The sequence below is a fragment of the Protomyctophum bolini genome (genome assembly GCF_963924005.1).
Source record: "Protomyctophum bolini genome assembly, chromosome: 21".
NCBI lineage: Eukaryota > Metazoa > Chordata > Actinopteri > Myctophiformes > Myctophidae > Protomyctophum > Protomyctophum bolini.
This window is the reverse complement of record NC_137882.1, coordinates 17,004,485-17,025,278: the sequence shown is the minus strand read 5'-3', so window position 1 is coordinate 17,025,278 and position 20,794 is coordinate 17,004,485. Positions and strand designations below refer to the sequence as shown.

The 20,794-nt window shown below is 41.1% G+C and overlaps 1 protein-coding gene across 2 annotated transcripts; it reads right to left on the bottom strand.

Moving 5' to 3' along the window:
- Positions 1-255: 255 nt before the first annotated feature.
- yme1l1a (YME1-like 1a) lies at positions 256-20,539 on the bottom strand. 2 transcript variants are annotated; one of them, XM_080794367.1, is made up of 18 exons: positions 20,349-20,539; positions 18,806-18,937; positions 16,773-16,944; positions 16,105-16,206; positions 15,906-16,012; positions 14,957-15,107; positions 14,011-14,118; positions 12,894-13,067; positions 11,866-12,018; positions 11,182-11,314; positions 10,532-10,594; positions 10,089-10,201; positions 9,108-9,263; positions 7,396-7,547; positions 6,964-7,090; positions 5,521-5,594; positions 3,694-3,780; positions 256-2,787 (listed from the first exon to the last, which is right to left on the bottom strand). In XM_080794367.1, the coding sequence occupies exons 1-18, from the start codon at positions 20,382-20,384 to the stop codon at positions 2,641-2,643; spliced, it is 2,187 nt and encodes a 728-aa protein (XP_080650493.1). In that variant the 5' UTR covers positions 20,385-20,539; the 3' UTR covers positions 256-2,640. The 2 variants fall into 2 exon arrangements, with proteins under 2 accessions (XP_080650493.1, XP_080650494.1); XM_080794368.1 differs by having other exon boundaries at positions 14,035-14,118.
- Positions 20,540-20,794: the final 255 nt, after the last annotated feature.

Genomic DNA, 20,794 nt, shown 5'->3' with positions numbered 1-20,794 from the left:
GTTTGTAGATATTGTACAGTAGATAGATCTACAAGATCTACAAACTAGCGTGAAAATAGATCTATTTTCACAAAAAAAAATATATATCAATGGAACAAACAAAAAAAACATCCTTGGAGCCATTATGATCTTTTTTCCCTTTTTTACTTACTCAGCTCTTTGTGATTTTCTCAATGCTAAATAAATGCACAGGAAATGCAGCTTTTTTTTGTATATCAAGTCATGTAAAAAGAAATAAACTAAAATAAAGCATAATCATAGATCAACTTTTATTTAAGGTTCAACCGGGTCCATTTACAATTGAGCGTGAACCAAATCATACACACTTAGAGTATTTACATTTGCACTCGTATACAAGTTACAGCAGAGTGATCGTGCAGAAAAACAAGCCTAACTCAATCAACCTGAGTTAGGCATGATGAGCCTGAGCCCCGTTTTAAAACAGCAATGCTCTTAGAAAGTTGGTGTTTGGTGGTTTCGTTTTTTCAGTTTGTAAAGTCTTGATTGTTTATTTTGTGTGGAAATACATTTGTATGTTATATGATATACGTGTTGGAGCCAGAGGAAAGGGAGGGAGAATCTTACCTGACCTGACTCAACCTGAAACCACAGGCCAGGCCCAGCCGGTCTTTGGTCCTGCAGGCAGAGAATCAAACCTCTAAGTTCTGGGTTGAATTTTGAAAATGATATACGTGGGCTTAACACAAATTTGGAGGGACAAAAACAGCACATGAATAAATAGAAACTCTAGGAAAGTGTGCTTCTCTGAGCTAGGCCTGTCACAATTATTACATAATGGTCTAACTGCAAATGTTTGAGATAATCACAATTATGTTTGCATAATCGTCAATCGTTTCCATGTTATTAAATTATTTCAACTATTTTTTGCCCTGTGCAATTTGAGATTACTAAGGCTAAAAGGCTAACAGAAAAACGTTTCAATGTTCAATGCAAAAAACCACAATTAAATCGTAATTATTTGTGTGACAATTAATCGTCAACTTAAATGTGTAATCGTGACAGCCCTACTCTCAGTGCATGTCTCCGCCAGGCCGGGTTGCCTACCGAGCAGAGTTTCACACAGCTCGGTCCCACGGTGCCGGAGATTAGCCGGCCACAGACACACTGACTGACCGACAGACACACCGACTGACTCACAGATGGACGGACAGGACTCCCTCCGGCCTCTGGCCAGACAATGAGTACTCAAGCATTATGGTGGATGGAAATGAATGATGTAAGGAAAACAGTGTTTTCCAACCAGTGGTCTTTGAGGGGGTCTACACAATTAGAGAATGTAGAAGAATTCTTATTTTTAATCACCGTTTGCCTGTTCTCTCTCCTAATTGTACACAATTCCATGCTGGATTGATGTGGTACCAACTCTTCTATAAAGATAACCAAATATTCTGTAGTTTTGGGTCTGAGGCTAAATCTAATCAATGGTCCATGGCTCAAATGCTAAATAAATAATGGGCCTTGATCTGAAAAGGGTTGAAAACCACTAAATTAAAAGGAACGGAACAATCCACAAGTGTTCAACAACAATCATGAATTTCACTAAGCTCTTTGATAAGAGTCCCATCTACGGTACATTCTACATGTAACTCTCTATGGTTCTACCATATAGGGCATAGCAGTGGTAGCCATTTTGTGGTGCCACGGATAGAAAAACGATTCATTTTCCCCACAGAGATTACTGAACATATTTATCTAAATTATTTTATTTTGAAAACAAGGGTAATTTATTCAATATTATATTATATAATAATATAATTAAATATTCAAATATGTTTGGACACATGTTTCATGGTCATGTTTCACCAGGATCCTAGGTAGCTTGGTTCCATGCATAAAATAATTAATATCAATATTTCCAGAAATCTCTATGAGAAAATAAATAATGGGGTTTCAATCTGTGGCACCACAAAATGGCCACCGCTGCTATGCCCTATTCAAGTCTATGTACACACATCTACAATGAATGCTTAGCTTAAATTAAATAAATCCAAGTTATGTCATAATTTGATCAGAAGAAAAAAAAAGATTGTGCCTCATAAATTTGATAACATACCAAATCTGAGATTTTGTTAACGTACAAAATGTTCTACAGACAGCTGTTCACTGAAAACTGAACTATGTTCACAGAGGGGGTAAACTAAACTCCCTTGTGTCATATCCATTTATTGAATATAAATAAATAAACGGCACGTCTGCACTAAATGTACCCAAATAAAAATTAAAATGAGGAAATTGGTTGAAAACAAATGGCCGCACATATATAGAGGGTATGTGCATGACATAATCATACGCAGAAGTTGTGCAGGAACGCCTACAGAGTGGCAAAAAACTACTTTCTGGACAGCCCATACATCCAAACAGTCCCATCTGATTGTATTAAAGTTTAATACAGTCAAACCGTGGCAAAGTGAGAACGTTGTTTAATAATTAAACAACGTTCTCACTTTGCCACTCACTTCATGCATGCGCATACCCTCGATTTTCTGTGCTCCATTTCGGTTATGAATATAAGAGGATACAGGGAAACAGAAAGGAGAAACTACAAGGCCCTCCAATCCATCGCACAGCTTGATTATACAAACAAAGAGTCTAAATTGTCTGGTCTGCTGACTGAGGAGTCTAGGTGGAAGCCTGCAGCGACTTTCCCTCTAGAACCAACTTGATCTCTTTGGCGTTTAGAGTCTCGTAGGTGAGCAGGGCGTCAGCCAGCGTCTTGTGCTCCTTACTGTACATTTTCAAGAGGTGTTTAGCGCGCTCATACGAGGCCTGCATGGAAGAAAAACATCCATTAGCATCCATTAATCACCCGGGATTAATTGGAATGGAAACATTTTCATTATTGAGTCATGGGTAGGTGACTCTGCTCTAGGTCTGAGGATGTCAAAACAATGGTACAGTAGTTATTATTGTTAATGCTTTCTATTAAACTATTGGACTGTCAAGTAGGTTGCAGGGTAGCCTGGCTCCAGCCCTGAATCGCTAGTACCATTAATAAAACATGTCCTGGCCCGGGCAGCTGGCGTAGCCGTCTGGGCACCTTGGCTGGTAATCCAGTCTGGCAGTGTGCCGCGGGTTCGACTCCCGATCCCGACGGCCTTTACTGCGTGTCACCCCCCCCCTCCATCTCTCTCCCCATTTCCTGTCAGCCTACTGTATACCTATGCCTCTATAAAAAAGAAAATAAAGGCGAAAGCCAAAAAAATAATATGTCCTGAACTAAATGAAAATTCAGTGTCAGGCTGAAGGGTACTGATAAGGCAGTAATATAATGATCATGTAGATGGTAGTAATATAATCATGTAGATGGTAGTGTGTGTGTAGTTGTTGACTACTATATGCTGTAATAATTGATGTTTTCTTTTTTTATTGTATGCAGTTAATGTTATGTTTGTAATGTGAGACTAAAAGTAAAGGTTTGAAAAAACAACATTTTCTCCTCTCTGAAATAAAGCCATTTTAGTATGAAAATCTTGGGAATATTGGCTTGTGTGGCTTCAGTGACCATTGGGCTAAAGAATGGTTCAGAAGCTGTGTTCACGTTCACTCTTCCATTGGAAATAATAGCCTCATAAAAAGGCGGCCACCTACTTCACACATATGGGAAGTAAACCTGAACCGGACATGGCATGTCTTTCATTCTTTTCTTTTCGTCTTATCTTGGGGAAAGCTCACCTTCAGCAGGAACCTGATTTCCTGCTCGATGGCGGCTTGCGTCTCTGGGCTCTGCTTGGACAGGTCAGAGTAGGTCATGACACCAAGCTGCAAACAAACACAAAGGAGGGTTAGAGTCCCATCGAGCTGCAACCAGACACACACACATTTGTATACCGATATAACGTCTTGCTCAAGGACACTACAACATTACTTTGGGGGAGCCTGGGATCGAACTGGGAACCTTTCGGTTAAGCGGCCACTCTACCCCCGAGCCACCCCCAATGAGGGTGAGAGTCCCATCAAAGGGAACAGTTAGACCTCGAGTCTTATTTAACTCTGCCACAAATGGTTACTGAGCACAAGAGAACAAAGACAGCTTCCAGGGAGCTATTTGAGCGACTAATAGCTACAGTGTTCCAACCTCTCAAGGCATAATTACATGTCGTGCTGACGATGGGCTCGACATTACAGGTTAAGTAGAGGGAACAGGGGTTGATGTTAGGATACTACGTACCATCTTCAAATACATCGAAAATAAACATAAATCCACTGGGTTGACACTAAGGGCCGATTCATACTCCTATTTTACCGCTGTTTCGGCGCTGTAGTACCGAAATGATTTCGGCTCGTCAGAAATTTTCAGTAGCACCGAAGAGTCGACTTTAGGACGGTACCCGCCCCCCCCCCGAACCTCAAATGACGTCACATTGTAGGCTCTACAGCGCCGAACCGACTTTCATTCGGCTCTAAAATAGGAATATGAATCGGCCCCAACGGTTTCCCGACAGCCCGTGGCAAGCATGCTTTCAGGTTGCATGACGGGCAAGTGCATTCCGTCTTCGTTAAATATGATTGACTATTCATGAAGCACAATGCTACCTTTTATGCAACCATCAGTTGCACACATTCTGTATTTCATGGTGACTGTCACCACTCGGCAGTTGACATACATTTGTTCTACACGCGTAGGTTTCACCTACCATTTTATAATGGAGAGATTACTTTTTGGGCAAGTGGTCATCACCTTTGGGCAAGAAGAACTTGACCTATAATTGCACAACAGGTAAGTAAGTGTCTCTGAGACCTTATTGTCAACCCAAGAGAATTGGTGTATGTCTAGTTGTAGTAGTGAAAATCTCTTCAGAATGAGTGAGAAAGGGATTATAGGGAGGTGGGAGCAAAGTCTGGAATGTGTGGCCTGCTCATAGAGACCATGAGATCCCTCAGCAGTAATTTGGCAGGAAACTCTAGTCTCAGCCTCATTTTCACTATGCCCGATACTGCCTAAAATGCTGAATGATCTGTATTGTCAGTCTATGCCATTTCCGATGCCGTGCCATTCATCACATGATGATACGTTATTTGCAGAGGATACATCAATTATTTTGCATTTGAATGCTTCAGTTGACGCTGCACTACTGATTTATACTCGTACTGTACCATTTATCATTTTTAAATTTTACTAACTTCTGCACACTTTAACCATTATTAATTTAATGTTTGTTTATTCCTAGATCAGTGGTTCTCAACTTTTAAGTTCAAATGGAACCAAAAGACCCTCAAGGGTTTTGAGGGGCCCTCCTATACACAATTTACGCCATAATGTGCCTCATTACTTCATATTGTCTCTTTATTGTTAATGGCGTTTAATGTTTGTGTGTTGGCACCGTTAGTTTTACATCACCATATCAACATGAGTTAGACTTTAATATATTACCGGCCCTCACTTCACACAGGTGTGATTTTTTCATTACACACTGGTATCGGTTCGGTACTCAGTATAGAATCGGTATCATGAAGAAAAACATGGTATGTACATCTCTAAAACAAATCCAAGTTGCATACCTTGTCACTCATTCCAAATCTGGTCACCATCAGCTTAGCTATTTTTGTTGCTCCGTCAAAGTCGCTGGATGCTCCTGGGAACATAAGTTGCATATTTGTTGTACATTTACACTGTACTACAATTTTGAGCTATTTTTACTTTACTGGAGTATTACCAATTTTCAACACTTTTACCAGCTACTCCACTACATCTCAGAGATAAATATTGTAGTTTTACTCCACTAAAATGTCATTAGTGTGGTTGCCCAACAGGGCAACCAGACTCTTGTAATTGTAACACTTTATTCCACTTCCACTTATTTTTCTTCCACTAGTCTTTATTTTGACGCACTACCCCTCCCTCAGTTTTGACTGTACGCACTTGAGCCATATGTCAAATTGACCGGAAAAATCGGGAATCGATGGCGTGTACTTTGCTAAGAGAAATGTTGTATAGTTTAATTGATATGAATTTATTAGTGAATTAAATTATCCCATTGACTTCAATGGAAAAATGCAAAAAATCACATTCAAGTATTTTTCCCTCTGAGACTGTAAGCACTATAGTTACAAAACTTGGAGGAATATTTCCTAATTATCACTAAAATTACTTAAAAATATATATTTTTAGGTCGGCCTCATGGTGGCGCTATAACAGCCCACTTTACCTTTTGGCTCATAACTCTTGAACCGTATGTCGTAAAATCAAAATTATTTTTTCCCTGGATTCCTTGGGTCATGACGCATCTCCCCATATAGGCCACGCCCATTTCCGCCATGATGGATTTTCCGCCATTTTGAATTTTGTCCAAAACACACTTTTTGCTTTTCCTCCTACAGATTTTGTCCAAATCTCACAAAAATCTGTACACGTGATCTCTGGACCCATCCGATTAAAACAGAAACGCAGATTTTCGGTAGTGCGTATCGTTCGGCCGTAATCGTCTTCCGAAGTCAGTAGGAGGGGCCTATATCACGAAAAATGCCATAAATCACGAAACGGAATGTCCATTCCATCCAAAATTTGAATCACATGTCCGGGGTGGTTCGTTCAACCGAGTTCCAAAAGCAATTCCATTTTCATCCATAGGGGGCGCCGCAAACGCGATAAATGTAACAGTTTGTCGAAAAACCAGAATTTCGGGGGTTAAATCCCCTCCGAATTACTTACACACGATCTAAGGTGTGACTTGAAACTGTAACAGGCTGGCAATATCAGTGGGAGGGGTATATATATGTAAGTCACTGCGGCAACCACACTCTGCAATTTTTTAAAATTGCGACCTCTCCGAGGTTGTCTAGTTGTAGATTGTGATTATAATTTTCAAAACATATATTAGCCTTATATATATTTCGGCCATTTGAAAAAATAGCCAATCTACAAGCTCAAAATGTGTCACAATGTGATGCACTGTGAGCTTGTACATCTGTTATTTTCAAGATACTTTTTCCACCACTGCTTACCGGTGGTGATTTGGTCGTCTCCAAAAATGAGCTCTTCTGCCACACGGCCGCCCATGCTGACGTCCATTTGAGCCAAGAGCTGGGCTCGTGTCTCACTCCAGCGGTCATTCTCTGGGAGCATCGACACCTGCAGGAGAGATCGTGGAGAAACACACAATTGGGAATTGGGTACATGATGAACGGTATGCCCGCCATCATGTGCTTTGTGAGCTTGTGGATCAGCTAGCGATGTCCACTATTTTGTAACATATTTTGAGTATATAATATGAAATATGGCCTATTTAGGCCATAATAAAAAACATGTGGCTTTTGCCTGTATTTTTTATTTCTTTATTTTATAGAGGGATAGGGTGACAGTAGGCCGACAGGAAATGGGGAGAGAGATTAGATAAATAAATAATACTAATTAAAAGATGGGTAAAAAATACTCACGTGGCCGAGAGTCGGACCTCTAGGCATGATAGTGGCTTTATTGATTGGCATTGCATCTTTGGTGTAGTAGGCAACGATGGCATGGCCAGACTCATGGTAGGCTGTGATGGTCTTATTCTTCACGTCAATCTCCACACTCCTCCTCTCAGGGCCTAGAGACAAGGACACAAAGGACAAGGAATAATTAACCCATTTCTGTTAGTGGCTCTCAAACCTTTTCATGTCAAGGAGTCCCACAATTATATATATTTTGGCCGCCGAACCAATCTCAAAATATGTTGTTCCAGGGAACCCCAGAAGCAAAGATTTGAGTTACAAATGTTATGCATAAAAAAAGAAATATATATATATACACACACACAAACAGGTATACATATATATTCAGAGATTTGCTTAAATTTTCCAAAAATATCTATGCTATGAGCTTGAATTATGTGCTATTCTTTTACAGACTAAGTTTCAAATAATGGTTAAAGTGGTTAAAAGCTAAAGTGACATGGACGCTTTCCAGGTCTTAAAACTAACTTACTAATAATGCCAAGAACAGAAAGAAGGTCGACCAAAGGCGTTAATCTAGCTGAACCCTGAGAACTCTCCTGGTCACAGAAATTCGAGTGACACCACAAATTCATTGACCCGACATTCTCCCTGCCTACACAGTCTCATCTAGCCCAATTTGACCCGAGCTTGATTCTACTTGTCTGCTAAATGATGACAGTTTTCTGAAAACCCTATCTTTCTATATCAGTAGTTCTCAACTTTTTTCATGTCAAGGACCCCCAGAATTATCTGTATTTGGCCACCGACACCCATCTGAAAATATGTTGTTCCAGGGACCCCCCCAGAAGCAAGGATTTGAGTTGAAAACGTTCGCTCTGAATGAATATATATTATTTTATTTATTTATTTAACCTACAAATTCATAGCACGGCACTCAGTGCCGCACTATGAGCTTGTAGATCTGCTATTTTTCAATAGCTAAAGTATAACATAATGCTATAAACACCAAAAGGGGTTCCCGCCCAGAATGGGCTAGAGAGTTCATTCCAAAGTTAATCTGTCTCGTGCATGGATTAAAGCTAAATTAAATCTCACAACTGAAAACGTTGTATTCACCATGTCTTAATGTGCGATTTGTGAAAGTGTAAAAGGAGCCCACCCACACTAATGTTTTCCCAATACAATTTAAACTGTCAAAATATGATGTTTTAGTTATATTGTTCCTGCTGTTCTACATACTGCCAACGAGGTGCAGAAATTACCGATTGAGGCTTTAACCTTTGCTTTTATGAAATATCCGAGACCATTAGGGCTTATGGAAGATGCTTCTGAACATATTGCTAGTCTGACCGACCACTTCAAATGCTCTAATCTTAAAGGACAACTTTAACTCCAGACTAAAATAACATACAGGCTAATTTTCCTACTTGTATTGATCCCAAATTACCTTGCCATGGGGTCTACAAGCTTGCAACGCATTGCGAGCTTGTAGATAGAATAGTGCAACACAGTGCAACATGCTTCCATAGAAGACAAGACATGTTGGCTTCCTTCTATGGAATCAAAATAATTTAAATCAGTCATGGGAACTTTAATCCATCCATGCTCATGTGATGCTTTAAAGTAGTAGTAGAGTGTGTGTGTGTGTGTGTGTGTGTGGGTGTGTGTGTGTGTGTGTGTGTGTGTGTGTGTAGGGCCCTGTCTCTATTCACCCATGAGGATCTTGTCCTTGGCAAACTCCAGGTCCCACATTGTGACCATCTCCTTCTCGTCCACAGCTGCCTTCAGGGCTGCCTGGTTGACCAGGTTCTCCAGCTCCGCCCCAGAGAATCCCACTGTGCCCCGGGCGATGATTGAAGCCTCCACGGCTTGGGAAAGAGGGGAGGGACAGATTTAAGATGTTACAAGGGGTTTGAAACAGTGAGGCCTTTCACATGACGGGAACAATAAGGTTCTGTCCGCTGTGTGTGTGAATATATTTTTGCAATTATGTTATCTTAGAAGGCACTTGTCTGACTAACTGATGCTTAGGTGCTGCAGAGGGTGGTGAAAAACAAACGCCCAGAACATCACCCACAGCAGTCTTCCTTCTTTTGAGGATATCTACGTCAGCAGGTGCAAGAGCAGTGCGTCCCGCATTAAGGAGGACCCCACTCACCCGGCGCATAAACTGTTCCACCCGCTCCCTTCAGCTAAGAGGCTGCGGTGCATCAAAGCCAGAACTGAAAGGCTCAAATGCAGCTTCTGCACAGAAGTTAGACTGATGAACGGCCAATACATGCACTTACTTTGGCTGTTCTGCCTTGCTGTGCTGTTATGAGTTGGGTGTGTGGGGTTCTGAGGTTATTATTCTATGAGGTTAGGCATAGTATTTGTGAGATTAGGTGCCGTTATACAGAATATGCTGCCATGTTATCTTGTTTTGATAAATGCTGGATGGTACTTTAGGATTTTATTGTACATTGCTGGTCCCGAGTTTCACGTGCAATCATGTAAATGACAAATAAAGTGAACTTTGAAAATGATTTTTTTTTCTGGAAAATGAAAATGAGTGACTATGGGTTACACTGCCAGTAATGATTGTCATCGTCATCATTCGACAATTTAATTTGACCACGATACATTTACCGGTAGTTCAAATCCTACACGCTTATAAATCATGTTCTCAAGTGTACTTTTCCATTGTAACCTACCAGGGTCTACTTTGATCTTGGACAGGTACCAGTTGATAATTTCCGTGCGGCCTTTCACATCGGGCCTGGGGACTGTCACCTGCATGTCAAACCTCCCAGGCCTTATCAGAGCACTGCAACGTAAAGCAGATGTAGATGTTCAGACACGTGTGTCCTGACATTTGTGACATGGGAATGGTATTCACACTGGTACTTTAGAGCATCTCCATTTGACTCTATTTTAAGTCAAATGTAATTTTTGGTCATCCATCACAGCAAAAGGCTCCTAGTTTATCCGAAGACAACTGTCAACCCTACCTTACTGTCAACTCTAAACTAGAGTTTACATTCAGTTCCATTCAGCTACAGCGTGAGATGACAATTTTAAATAAATGTCAAATTTCAATCCATTATCAACATCACATCACATCACATCGCATCATGTCCAAAGAAAGTAAACATACTTATCCAAAGCCTCTGCGAAGTTTGTAGCACCAATAACGATGACACCCTCATTAGGTTTGAACCTGTAAAAGACAAAGCATTGAGTATTGTCCTTTCATCAGTATTTCATCATATCCACACTGTCTGAGTTACAAATCATAATGTTCCCCATCCTCTATAGCAGTGGTTCTCAAAATCTTTTGTGCCGAGGACCCCCAAATTGATACAAATTAACTTGCAGACCCCGCAATTTGAAAATATATGTCAGAGACCCCCATGTGTGGCTCTAAAAAGGACCTGCAGTTTGACAGTTTGACCATGGACCCCCCTCCCTCCCTCCACACACCCACAAGGGTCCATTTGGTTAACTATCAATGATTTTGCTGGGGACCCCCTGGAAGCCACTCAAGGACCCCACTCTGGTCCCTTTTCCACCAAAATAACTTTGGTTCTAGAACTGGTTCCGTTCTAGATTCTTGGAAACGTAGTGCTTTCACGGAACCGCCAGTAGGAACACTGGTTCAAAATTAGGCAGGACAAAGGAACCGAAACGGTTCAACCCTGGTGAAAAAGGGGCCTCTGAGAACCACTGCTCTCTAGATGTTAGGGCGGGTCTACAGGGTGACCCTGCAATCACGAGCCCATTCACAGTGAATAGCCGCCAACTAACCCGTCCATCTCTGCCAACAGCTGGTTGATGGTTTGCCTGGAGTACGGGTGCATTGGCGACTCAATCCTCTTGCCTCCAACACTGTCCAGTTCATCAATGAATATCACACAGGGAGCATTTGCTTTTGCCTCTTCTGTAAAGCACAAAAAGAATAGGCGTGATAGTGCGATATCATCCACCATTTTGATATGCTTTAATATTGGACACTGTTCAAACAAAATGTTTATTGCGGTGAAGGATCACAATATTAGTCCTTGTTTGACACAATGCCATGTGCCTTGCTGTTCTTTTAAAGCCATCAACGGATGAGTTTTGGCGTTTACATAGCGGTGTTTTCAATCTATTCCCAGGCCTTTTAATCGAATAATTTGTAAAACGACATTCATAATGATCAGGCGTTGAACCAAACGTGACTGCCCGTGGTAAGTATATAAAACATTCGGGCAAGAAGTAGAGTTTGCTTTCAGTTTGCACGACCGGCAAGTGTGTTTGAGTGGTTCAGTTGCACTCATTCCGTTTTATCGATTGGATTTAATATTCATTTGTTACCTTTGATGGGAGTTTCAAGCATGCAAGTATTAAGTGAAAAAATTAATACAAAATAAATGTGTTGAAATGAACGGTAATTCACGTCAACCCCAATAATGCCCCATCCACTCCAACAACAGAGCAAGACAAACTCACTGAAGAGGTTCCTGATGCGGCTAGCGCCGACGCCCACGAACATCTCGTCAAACTCGGACCCAGAGGCGTAGTAGAAAGGCACGTCGGCCTCCCCGGCCACCGCTCTCGCCAGGAGGGTCTTCCCTGTGCCTGGTGGGCCGATCAGCAGGATCCCTGAAGAACAACACAATGGAGGAAACAATTAGCAGGAATCTTCTTCTTTTTAGTTTTGGAACAATAATAATAAAAAAAAGGATTTCTGAAAACTTAGTTTAAGATTTAGAAGGCATTTTTAAAGGCCTAAATGGGTTGGGGGGAAAAAAAAACTAGTATGGAGTGCAGGGCAGTGGTTCTCATGCGCATCTCAAAAATTGTTATTGCCAGGGACCCCCAGAAGCAAAGATTGAGATGGTGTTGTACTTGTGCTGTACGACGGTGGCTCAGGGGTAGAGTTTGCGGATGGTAACCGCAAGGTCGCCAGTTCGAACCCGGGCTCCCCCAGAGTTACCGTCGAAGTGTCCTTGAGCAAGACACTGAACCCCTAATTGCTCCTGATGTGCTAGTTGGTGCCTTGCATGGCACCAACTAGCACATGGTTTCGGGCTGCCATCGGTGTGTGAATGTGTGTGAATGGAATGCACAATCTATGTAAAGCGCCTTGGATAAAGGCGCTATATAAATGCACCATTTACCATTTACTGTACAAGCCCTCATCCCTGGCCTTTGTGTGTGTTAGGCTGTGCATTAGTGACACTTGGTGGTGAACAAATGCTATAACGCTATTCTCGTGATCGGACAGACCCAGCCACCCAGCCAGGGACAGACCATCTATATATATTCAAAGATTTGCATACATTTTCACGATCTTTCAAAAATAGCAGATCTACTGGTTTAGATGATTGTGGTGTAGGTATAGTAAAGATGATTGGTCCACGGCCAAATTCATTTTGGGGGTCCTTGAGCAGGGTTTGAGCACTAATGATTTAGAAGGAATCGGCTTGAGGTTAAAATGGGTTAAAGAAAGATTTTGGTAAAGCCACACTACCTACCTTTAGGTAACTTTCCACCCAACACAGTGAATTTCTGGGGATTCCTGAGAAACTCCACGACCTCTTGAAGTTCATTCTTCGCTTCATCCACTCCTTTGACATGGTCGAATGTCACATTCTTCACCTGGACGGGGTCCATGGCAGAGTCCAACCCGGACGTGGTCCGGAACCTTACTGCAGAGATCCAACAGAAACAGAACCCATTCAAAAGGAATGCATTTCTATGTTTTCCGGGAACCTTACTGCAGAAATCCAACAGAAACAGAACCCATTCAAAGGAATGCATTTCTATATGTTTTCTAAACACAGGGGATACAACTGTTTGATTAGCACAAGCTTGGCATGGTCATGTGAATATGGAGATGCAAAGTGCACCTCAAAAATACCACTTAAGTGTTTAAATAAAATGTTGATATAATTATTTAGCTGCAGCATAATCAACACCTAAATGCACAAAAGACAACAAGACGTTGGTAACGCTACGCTAACTATCTCAATTAATGAAAAGAAAAGAATGCAGTTGAGTTACCCTCTCTAATTTATTCTAACGTAATGTAGCCTTATTGTGCATACTCAGACATACTCTGACTCAGACACGCGCGCACACACTTCACAAGTGTAAATAATGTATTTCTTCATGTTTTTGTTATTTTTCATACCTATGTTTTATTACTTTGTCTTACTATTTGTATATTACCATTTGTTAAATTGTATATTAACTTTGGTGAGAACCACATATAAGCCCTCCCTGGGTTTCTTTTCTCACCTGCACACACTTCTTTTATTGAGGTTACCTTTTTGTACTGTTTTTATCGTGCGAATAAACTAAACTAAACTAAACTAAACTCTATATTGTCCTAAAAAGTCACCAAACCGGCTCGTATTAGTAAAACTATGCCTACCTTAAACCTAGCATTATTCCTAAAGTAAAACTACGGTATGCCTAAACCTACCCTTATTCCTAAAGATACCTTGGGGGGGCGAGTGCGTTTTGGGCGAGCGTTCTGGTTACCTACAAAACCACCAAGTAAACTAAGCTCTCATCTCATCAAGGTGTGCAAGCAGGGTGATGGAAGTGACTAGTGTGCTAAAAGAACAAATGAAAATGGACACAAACCAGCATCAGAAAAGGAGCCTTTACCCGAGAGGAACGGGGTTTTGTACAGGCCGTACATGCCGATGAGGAGGAGGGTTAACAGCACCAGTCTGGTTCTTCTCTGGGAGTCTGTCGACACAGGGTACAAACCAAGGTTAGTGCAAATAGACTTGGCACAATATTTGATAATATTGAATACCGCAAGTGCTATGGTTATGAGTCCTTTTTGAAAGCTGGAGATGTACTTGGGCCTGAGGTCATGTGGCCCCTGGCATCTGACACAAGATCACACGCAAACATATATTGGAAGAAATGACATGGTTGCTTATATCTAACCTTCATGATACTTACAATAGGTCTAATAGCCAATAGCCATTAGTTTATGTTACAGGCGAGCCCATCTTGTTATGATTCAGTAGCCTTTGGAGCAGCCACACACTATAACTATGATTCCTGTCCTGTGCTCTTGGCAGAACTACCGTACCACTGCCATGAGTGTTTTTTGTACTTCTCCCCATGGCCCATGATATCATGTATGTACATAAAGCATAACCATCAACACCTACAATATTGTCTTGACTCCTATTTGCCTCATCGATTGCTGATTGATCCAGAATTCCATGACAGTAGGCACTGACATCTTGTATCACATGTGTCTTGATAAACGTTATACAATATAGAAATATTGAACAATTCCAGGTGAGCAGTGTGTGGGTTCTTTATTTACATGGGTATATTTTATAGGAGAAATTACTTCTAGGCTCTAGCACTACAGAGAGAACACACATACATACCAGCTTCAATGCAGTGCTGCCACCCAGTGACAAAATGCTGCAAATGCTAATGATATAAGTTACGAAATTGTGGCCTACACTTTGGCTAATCAAGCCGATGTCAAGGGCAGTGCACACAAATTGCACTGCCTTGTGACGGGGCGAATGGAAGTGGCAGGGCAGCAGGCACATACCTTGGGTTCTTTGGGTGAAGACCTGAGACCTCATGAAGCCCTCGGTGAAACCGCTCTTGAACGCGTCCTGCTGGTTGTCTGGAAGGTTCTTCTGTTTCACCACCTGGTCCAGTGTCTGTGCCTCTGGTCCCTTTTCCCTCATGAGCAATCCCTGAGAGGCAGAGGAAATATGAAATCATGGGAACAGATCATAAAAAAGAAACAGGTGTCTCTGTGCAAAAGAGACAGAAAGAAGAGCGATTGGATCTCAATAGGGCATCAGCGCATTCAGCAGGAGTCCTCACCAAGTGTAGGCTTACAGTCTACCATGTCAGAACATGACTGAAAGGAGTTAACTAGATTCCATGAAAAATGTTGTTAGGCTAAATCCTAATCTGAGATTTGTGAAAAGAGCGCAGGGTTCATCATCAGGGTTTTCGGGAAGATTAACATTATTAGTTTAGTTTGACCACTTCAAATACTCTTTCATCTTAAAATAAATAACCGGAAATAGGTTATCTACAACCTTACAACAAGTCACAGACATGTTGTAAGATGGCAGATAACCTAATTTCAGTGCATGACATACTTAGACGAAATGCAGACAAGTCCAAATGACAGAAATCAGTCATGGCGACCGATTCCCTCAACACTTTTGTGGCTTCCATGTGTTAAAACCACTTTTCTACAATTCCATCACCTACCATAAATATTGCTATAGAACAAGCAGCGTTTAATAAACATAATGATATAGATACACAACTAACTACTTTATTTTTTTGGATAAATCGATCTTACTACAGCATCAAAAGTTAGTAGCAGATCAAGTTTGAAGCTTGTAGATCTGAAAAGTAACAGTGTTGGACATTTCCACCCGACAGCAATAATATTCCGAACCATTTCCACACTGTTGGAAGGAACGGTCAAGGCGAGAGAGAAGCACATAGGTGAGTAGCAAACAAACACAGACCTTCAGGAAGGTTGGTGTGTGGGCCTCTGTCTCTGCTGGACCGTCATAAGCAGACTCAAATCGTCTGCTCCGCCTCAGTGTTTTGAATCCTCGATGCTGGACCCATACTGGACCCAAAAAGGACAACACGTCAAACATCTCTAAAAGCCTATGCAATACTACGTACAGTAACATGCATGTGCTTGGTGCAAATTCTTACCAGGCAAGTACTGTAGCTCTGAGCAGACAGCTTTCAGTGCACTATGGTGTTCTCTGTGAAATAGCGGTGAGCCAAATACACCCAGTCTTCTGTGTGAATACCCTATGAAATAAATACATTTTGAAATAAATAACAACTATATTTTAAATAATGTTCAATCTCTATAGGCTACCCATAATGCAAAAAGAAAATCTTATAGGCTTTTAAGTCACTAACCAGGAAAACATAGTGACATTTTATATTTTTACGTTGGCTATTCAATAACAGCAGATGTAGAAGCTCACAGCGTGTCGTGTCGCGATGCAAGCATTTTTTCTAATTGAAAAAGTGTGAGAACTACTGATTTAGAAGGCATTTGTAAAAATCGGCCTTGGGTTAATATGTCACACTAAAAAGGTCTAGTCTAGTCTGTTGGTACATCCTCCCGGTGGGGACTCCTCACTGGCAGGTGAGTCAGTAGGATATTACAACAGCAGTGACAACAAAGAAACGTGTGTGTGGGGACGAAACATTTGGCATAACGACTACATTGAGGAGAAAAAGGCACAAAAAGCTAAAATAAAATAATAATAAATAAGGGAAAAAAAACATGTCCAGTTTCCTGCAGTGTGGTCACTTGTAGCTCAGTTGGTACCACAGCTTTCCAGAAAAGGTTCTTCTCCTCTTACCATGTTTGTTCTGGAAGAAGGTGTCTGCTGAGACATGGGTGGTCCTCCACGGTGAGTATGGGACGGGACAGGGTTCCTCTGGTCCCAGTGTGGGCAGCAACCTGCTGACCAGCTCATCAAGCTGACCCACTTTCAGCTCGGACAACCCCAGCTCCTTCAGGCTCACATTGGGCTGGAAGAAGATGCATGTGATTTGTGAAACAGCATTAAAAAAAGCCTCCAGAACACACTGGCACCGTGTTTCCCTAAACTATGTAAAGTTAGGATTATGATTTTTTTGTGTGCAGTTTTGGTAAAATTGTTCCTGCCGGTCTACAACCAGTTGACGAAATTGAACATTCCAAGACCAGGGTTCAAGGTTGTCTTTATTTGTCTCCCTGAGGGGAAATTCATCTTGGAGATAGAGTCACATACAGTATGCATACATACAGTATAACATATACACATTCACAGAAAGAAAAGAAAAAGAAAACACCATGAAACAACAACAACAACATAAAAACCAGAGATATTGCACACATTCCCTTGATAAAGTGCAACTAGTCAATAAAGTGCATCTAGTCAGCTGCCATTTAGCAATCTCTGATTAAGCATTCTGATTTGACAGAGGAACAAATTAGTGCTTTATCTATTATACTCACACCGCGGAATCCTATATCTCCTTTCGGTTCAATACATGGAGGGGGTCGGATATACGATATTGAGATTTGTATTTAACAGTTAGGTTGCCAAACCACCTCCTGGACATAGATAGATTCTATACTAGCCCTGTAAAAGGTCGACTCCGAAAAGCCTAGTGGCTGTATTTTGCGTGTCTTAACTACCAGGTCTTATTACTTAACTTAAGACCTGGAGGCGTGATCAATGCCACTTGGCTATTCTGAGTGGCCAAAGAACATTGACCACAACTCCAGGTCTTAAATTAAGTAATAAGACCTGGTACACGCAAAATACAGCCCTAAGTCTTCGAAGAAAGATACACCCTGGTGTATCTTTGAACATAGAGTTGTACTTGTAACATGTGTGTGTCAGCTCAGGTCCTGATCGATCTGCACTCCATTAGGGTGAGCACATATTTTATTGAGAGTTTTTGACCACTTAGTAGGCTAGCAAACATGGCTGGGAAGATCATGGGCATGTCCACCCCCATCACTCCCCAGGCCATCTTTGAAGAAGCAGTGTTGAGACAAGCTCGGAATATTGTATCTGACCCCTTGCATGTGTTGTACAGAGAGTACAAGCTAATGCCATCCGGTAGGAGGTATAGAACTCCACGGTGTGTGTATAATAGATTTAAACACTCTTTTGTTCCCCTGTAAATCAAAATGCTCAATCAGAGATTGCCGAATGCACTTTACTGACTCAGAGATTCAGGGATTGCCAAAAGCACTTTATTGACTAGTTGCACTTTATCAAGGGAATGTGTGCAATATCTCTGTTTGTGTATGTTGGGAGTTTCATGGTGTTTTTTTCCTTTTCGTATGTGAACGTGTCTGGTATTTGTATGCAGCTGTGACTCTGTCTCCAAGACAAATTACTCCCAAGGGAGACAAATAAAGACAACCTTGAACCTTATACTCTAATCTTAAAATAACTAATAACCAAATAGCCTGGGGACTTCAGGAGGACAAATAAAATACTTTTGAGTATTGAGTGGTCTACACATATTTATAATTTTGCAACACATGGAGACGTTCCACTTTCCAAGACCTAAAGAGCATTGTAATGAGCTGGCAGGAAGGCCCAGGCCCAGAAGAAAGTGAGATGGAGAGCCCTGGTGAACACCATATGCCCCTCAACGGGGTAAAGACGATTAGGTCAAGTAAGCCAGTATGATCATTATTATTAAAGCACATTGAATTGCCTTGTTGTTGAAATGCGCTATACAAATAAACCAGCTTCATTCATCTTTGTTGACTCTGTAATCTGCATATGGCTCATCATATATTAGATAAATACTAGCAAGGGGGAAAAAGCAAATTTTCAATTCAGAAAAACTATAGTGAATTTAAAAAAAAAGTGTCACGCCCTACCTCGTTGAGCAGAGGATTGTGTTCAGCGGTGAAGTCCTTCTGCAGACTCTGGACTGAGGCAGAGGCTGCAGAGTTGACTGAACTCTTCAAGGAATGGAGGGCATTGATGAGCTGGGTGAGGGCCACTGTCATCTGGGAACATAACATCACACAGGTGGACAAAGATATGAAATATGAATGTAAACTGACACAATGTTGATAGATGAGTTCAACAATATTTGTCACACCACAGGTTTATATGTGTATAAATGTGGGTGGAAATATTTGTATACAAGCTTCATGTGCAAGGAGGGGGCAACACTTTGGAACTCTTTTCCTATGGATCTAAAGCTAGAGACAGATGGTAATGTGGCTAGATGTGACAGAGCAGATCAGAGGCAGGAACGTGCAGCTAGCCACTGTCGGTGCGGGAGGCGGTACAATGGGATGTCAAATTTTGTCAATAAGGAAGTCAAGGAAGGAATGGAGAGAGAATTTCAGAGCTGCCAAAACAGTCAAACACAGATTAAAGTAACTTAGCGGCTTCTGTGCCAAAAGAAAATTCTCTGACGTTTCCGTTGTCTCCTATAGCTCCTATATGCTTCTTTTGAACATCTAACCCCCCCATCAAGAATGCGCAGCACGGACGTTTCCGAATGTATGTACATCTGTGTAACATTTAGCCTGGGTCAGATGGCACGGGACCCTACGTAAAGGGTAGTGTAGCCCCTCTCGGAACCCTCCATAAAGCTTTTCTGAAATTTGTCACAAACAGAAACTTAAGTAGCATTGGGTTCTGCTTGTAGGGCTAAGGGTAGTGTAAACAAACTGTACGTAGGGTTCCGAGCGGGGCTACTCAAGTATTTGAAGTCAGTGACATCGAAAGGTTCTTACAACTAATGACAACTGATATAGAGCATAGCATTTTGATTCATAAAGTTCTTGACAATATAACACATTCCAGTTTTGGACCATTTCAGCCTAATATCTCTCTTTTTGTATGTGTGTGTCATCACTGTTAATATTGTTTTTGTACTAATCCATTAAAATAAAGCCAGGTATTGGGGAGGAGCGGGCCTCATAGACATGACAGTGTTATCCAATGTTTCTGTGCTCTGCATTTACATGCAGACAAACAGTATGTCCTTCCAATAAGGTTATGTAACTTGAACTCTATGATAATGACTGGATATGCGCCCTTTAATTTCTACCAGCCTTGATGTTACCATGTACAACTAGATATACGTACACAATCCTCTCACTTTACATTGAATGTATTGCTATGGTATAGCAGCACAATGATGCCATCGTTAAACAACTGTATTATTGTTACAGTGACGAGGCCTGAGCCCTGACGCCGGGTATCATTGGCCGCTAACTTCCGTTACAAATAATAAACAATATACAATATACAACACATTTGATAATAGTTGTACATAGTTTTGACATTATTATCACCAAAACGAAACAATAGTTCAGATTTTTAACAAAAACGCGAGGAAGCTGTAAGGTTATGAACACTAAAAACATGTCGGTTGAATTAGCATCGTCACATTGTTATTACCTGCTGTGGTTGGAACGAGGTTGAAAATGAAAACATTATTATTCCACAAATATGATAAATGAAAAATGAACTTTGAGGGTTGGTTTATGTGGGAGTAGACCCTCAGAATAATGTCCTCTCTCTCTCTCAGAGCTCCGTCCTTGTTTTGTTTTCCTCTTGTTGTCACACAATTTATTTCAGACAGAATGCAAATGGCCTCCCTGGAAGAAAGGTCAACTAGCCTACAAAATTACGTCAATTGATTGACTACCACCGGGTCAAAGTTGCATCATAAATCCGGAGCCCTTTCTTTCTTTCTTTCTTTCTTTCTTTCTTTATTTTATTTTTCCATTTTTATATTTTCTAGTAACTGCTGTTTGTGATTTGTAATGTTTATATTTTGTCAATAAGAAGAAAAAAAAGTTGCATGATCTTGCATCATTAAATATTTTTGGATAGCTATTTTA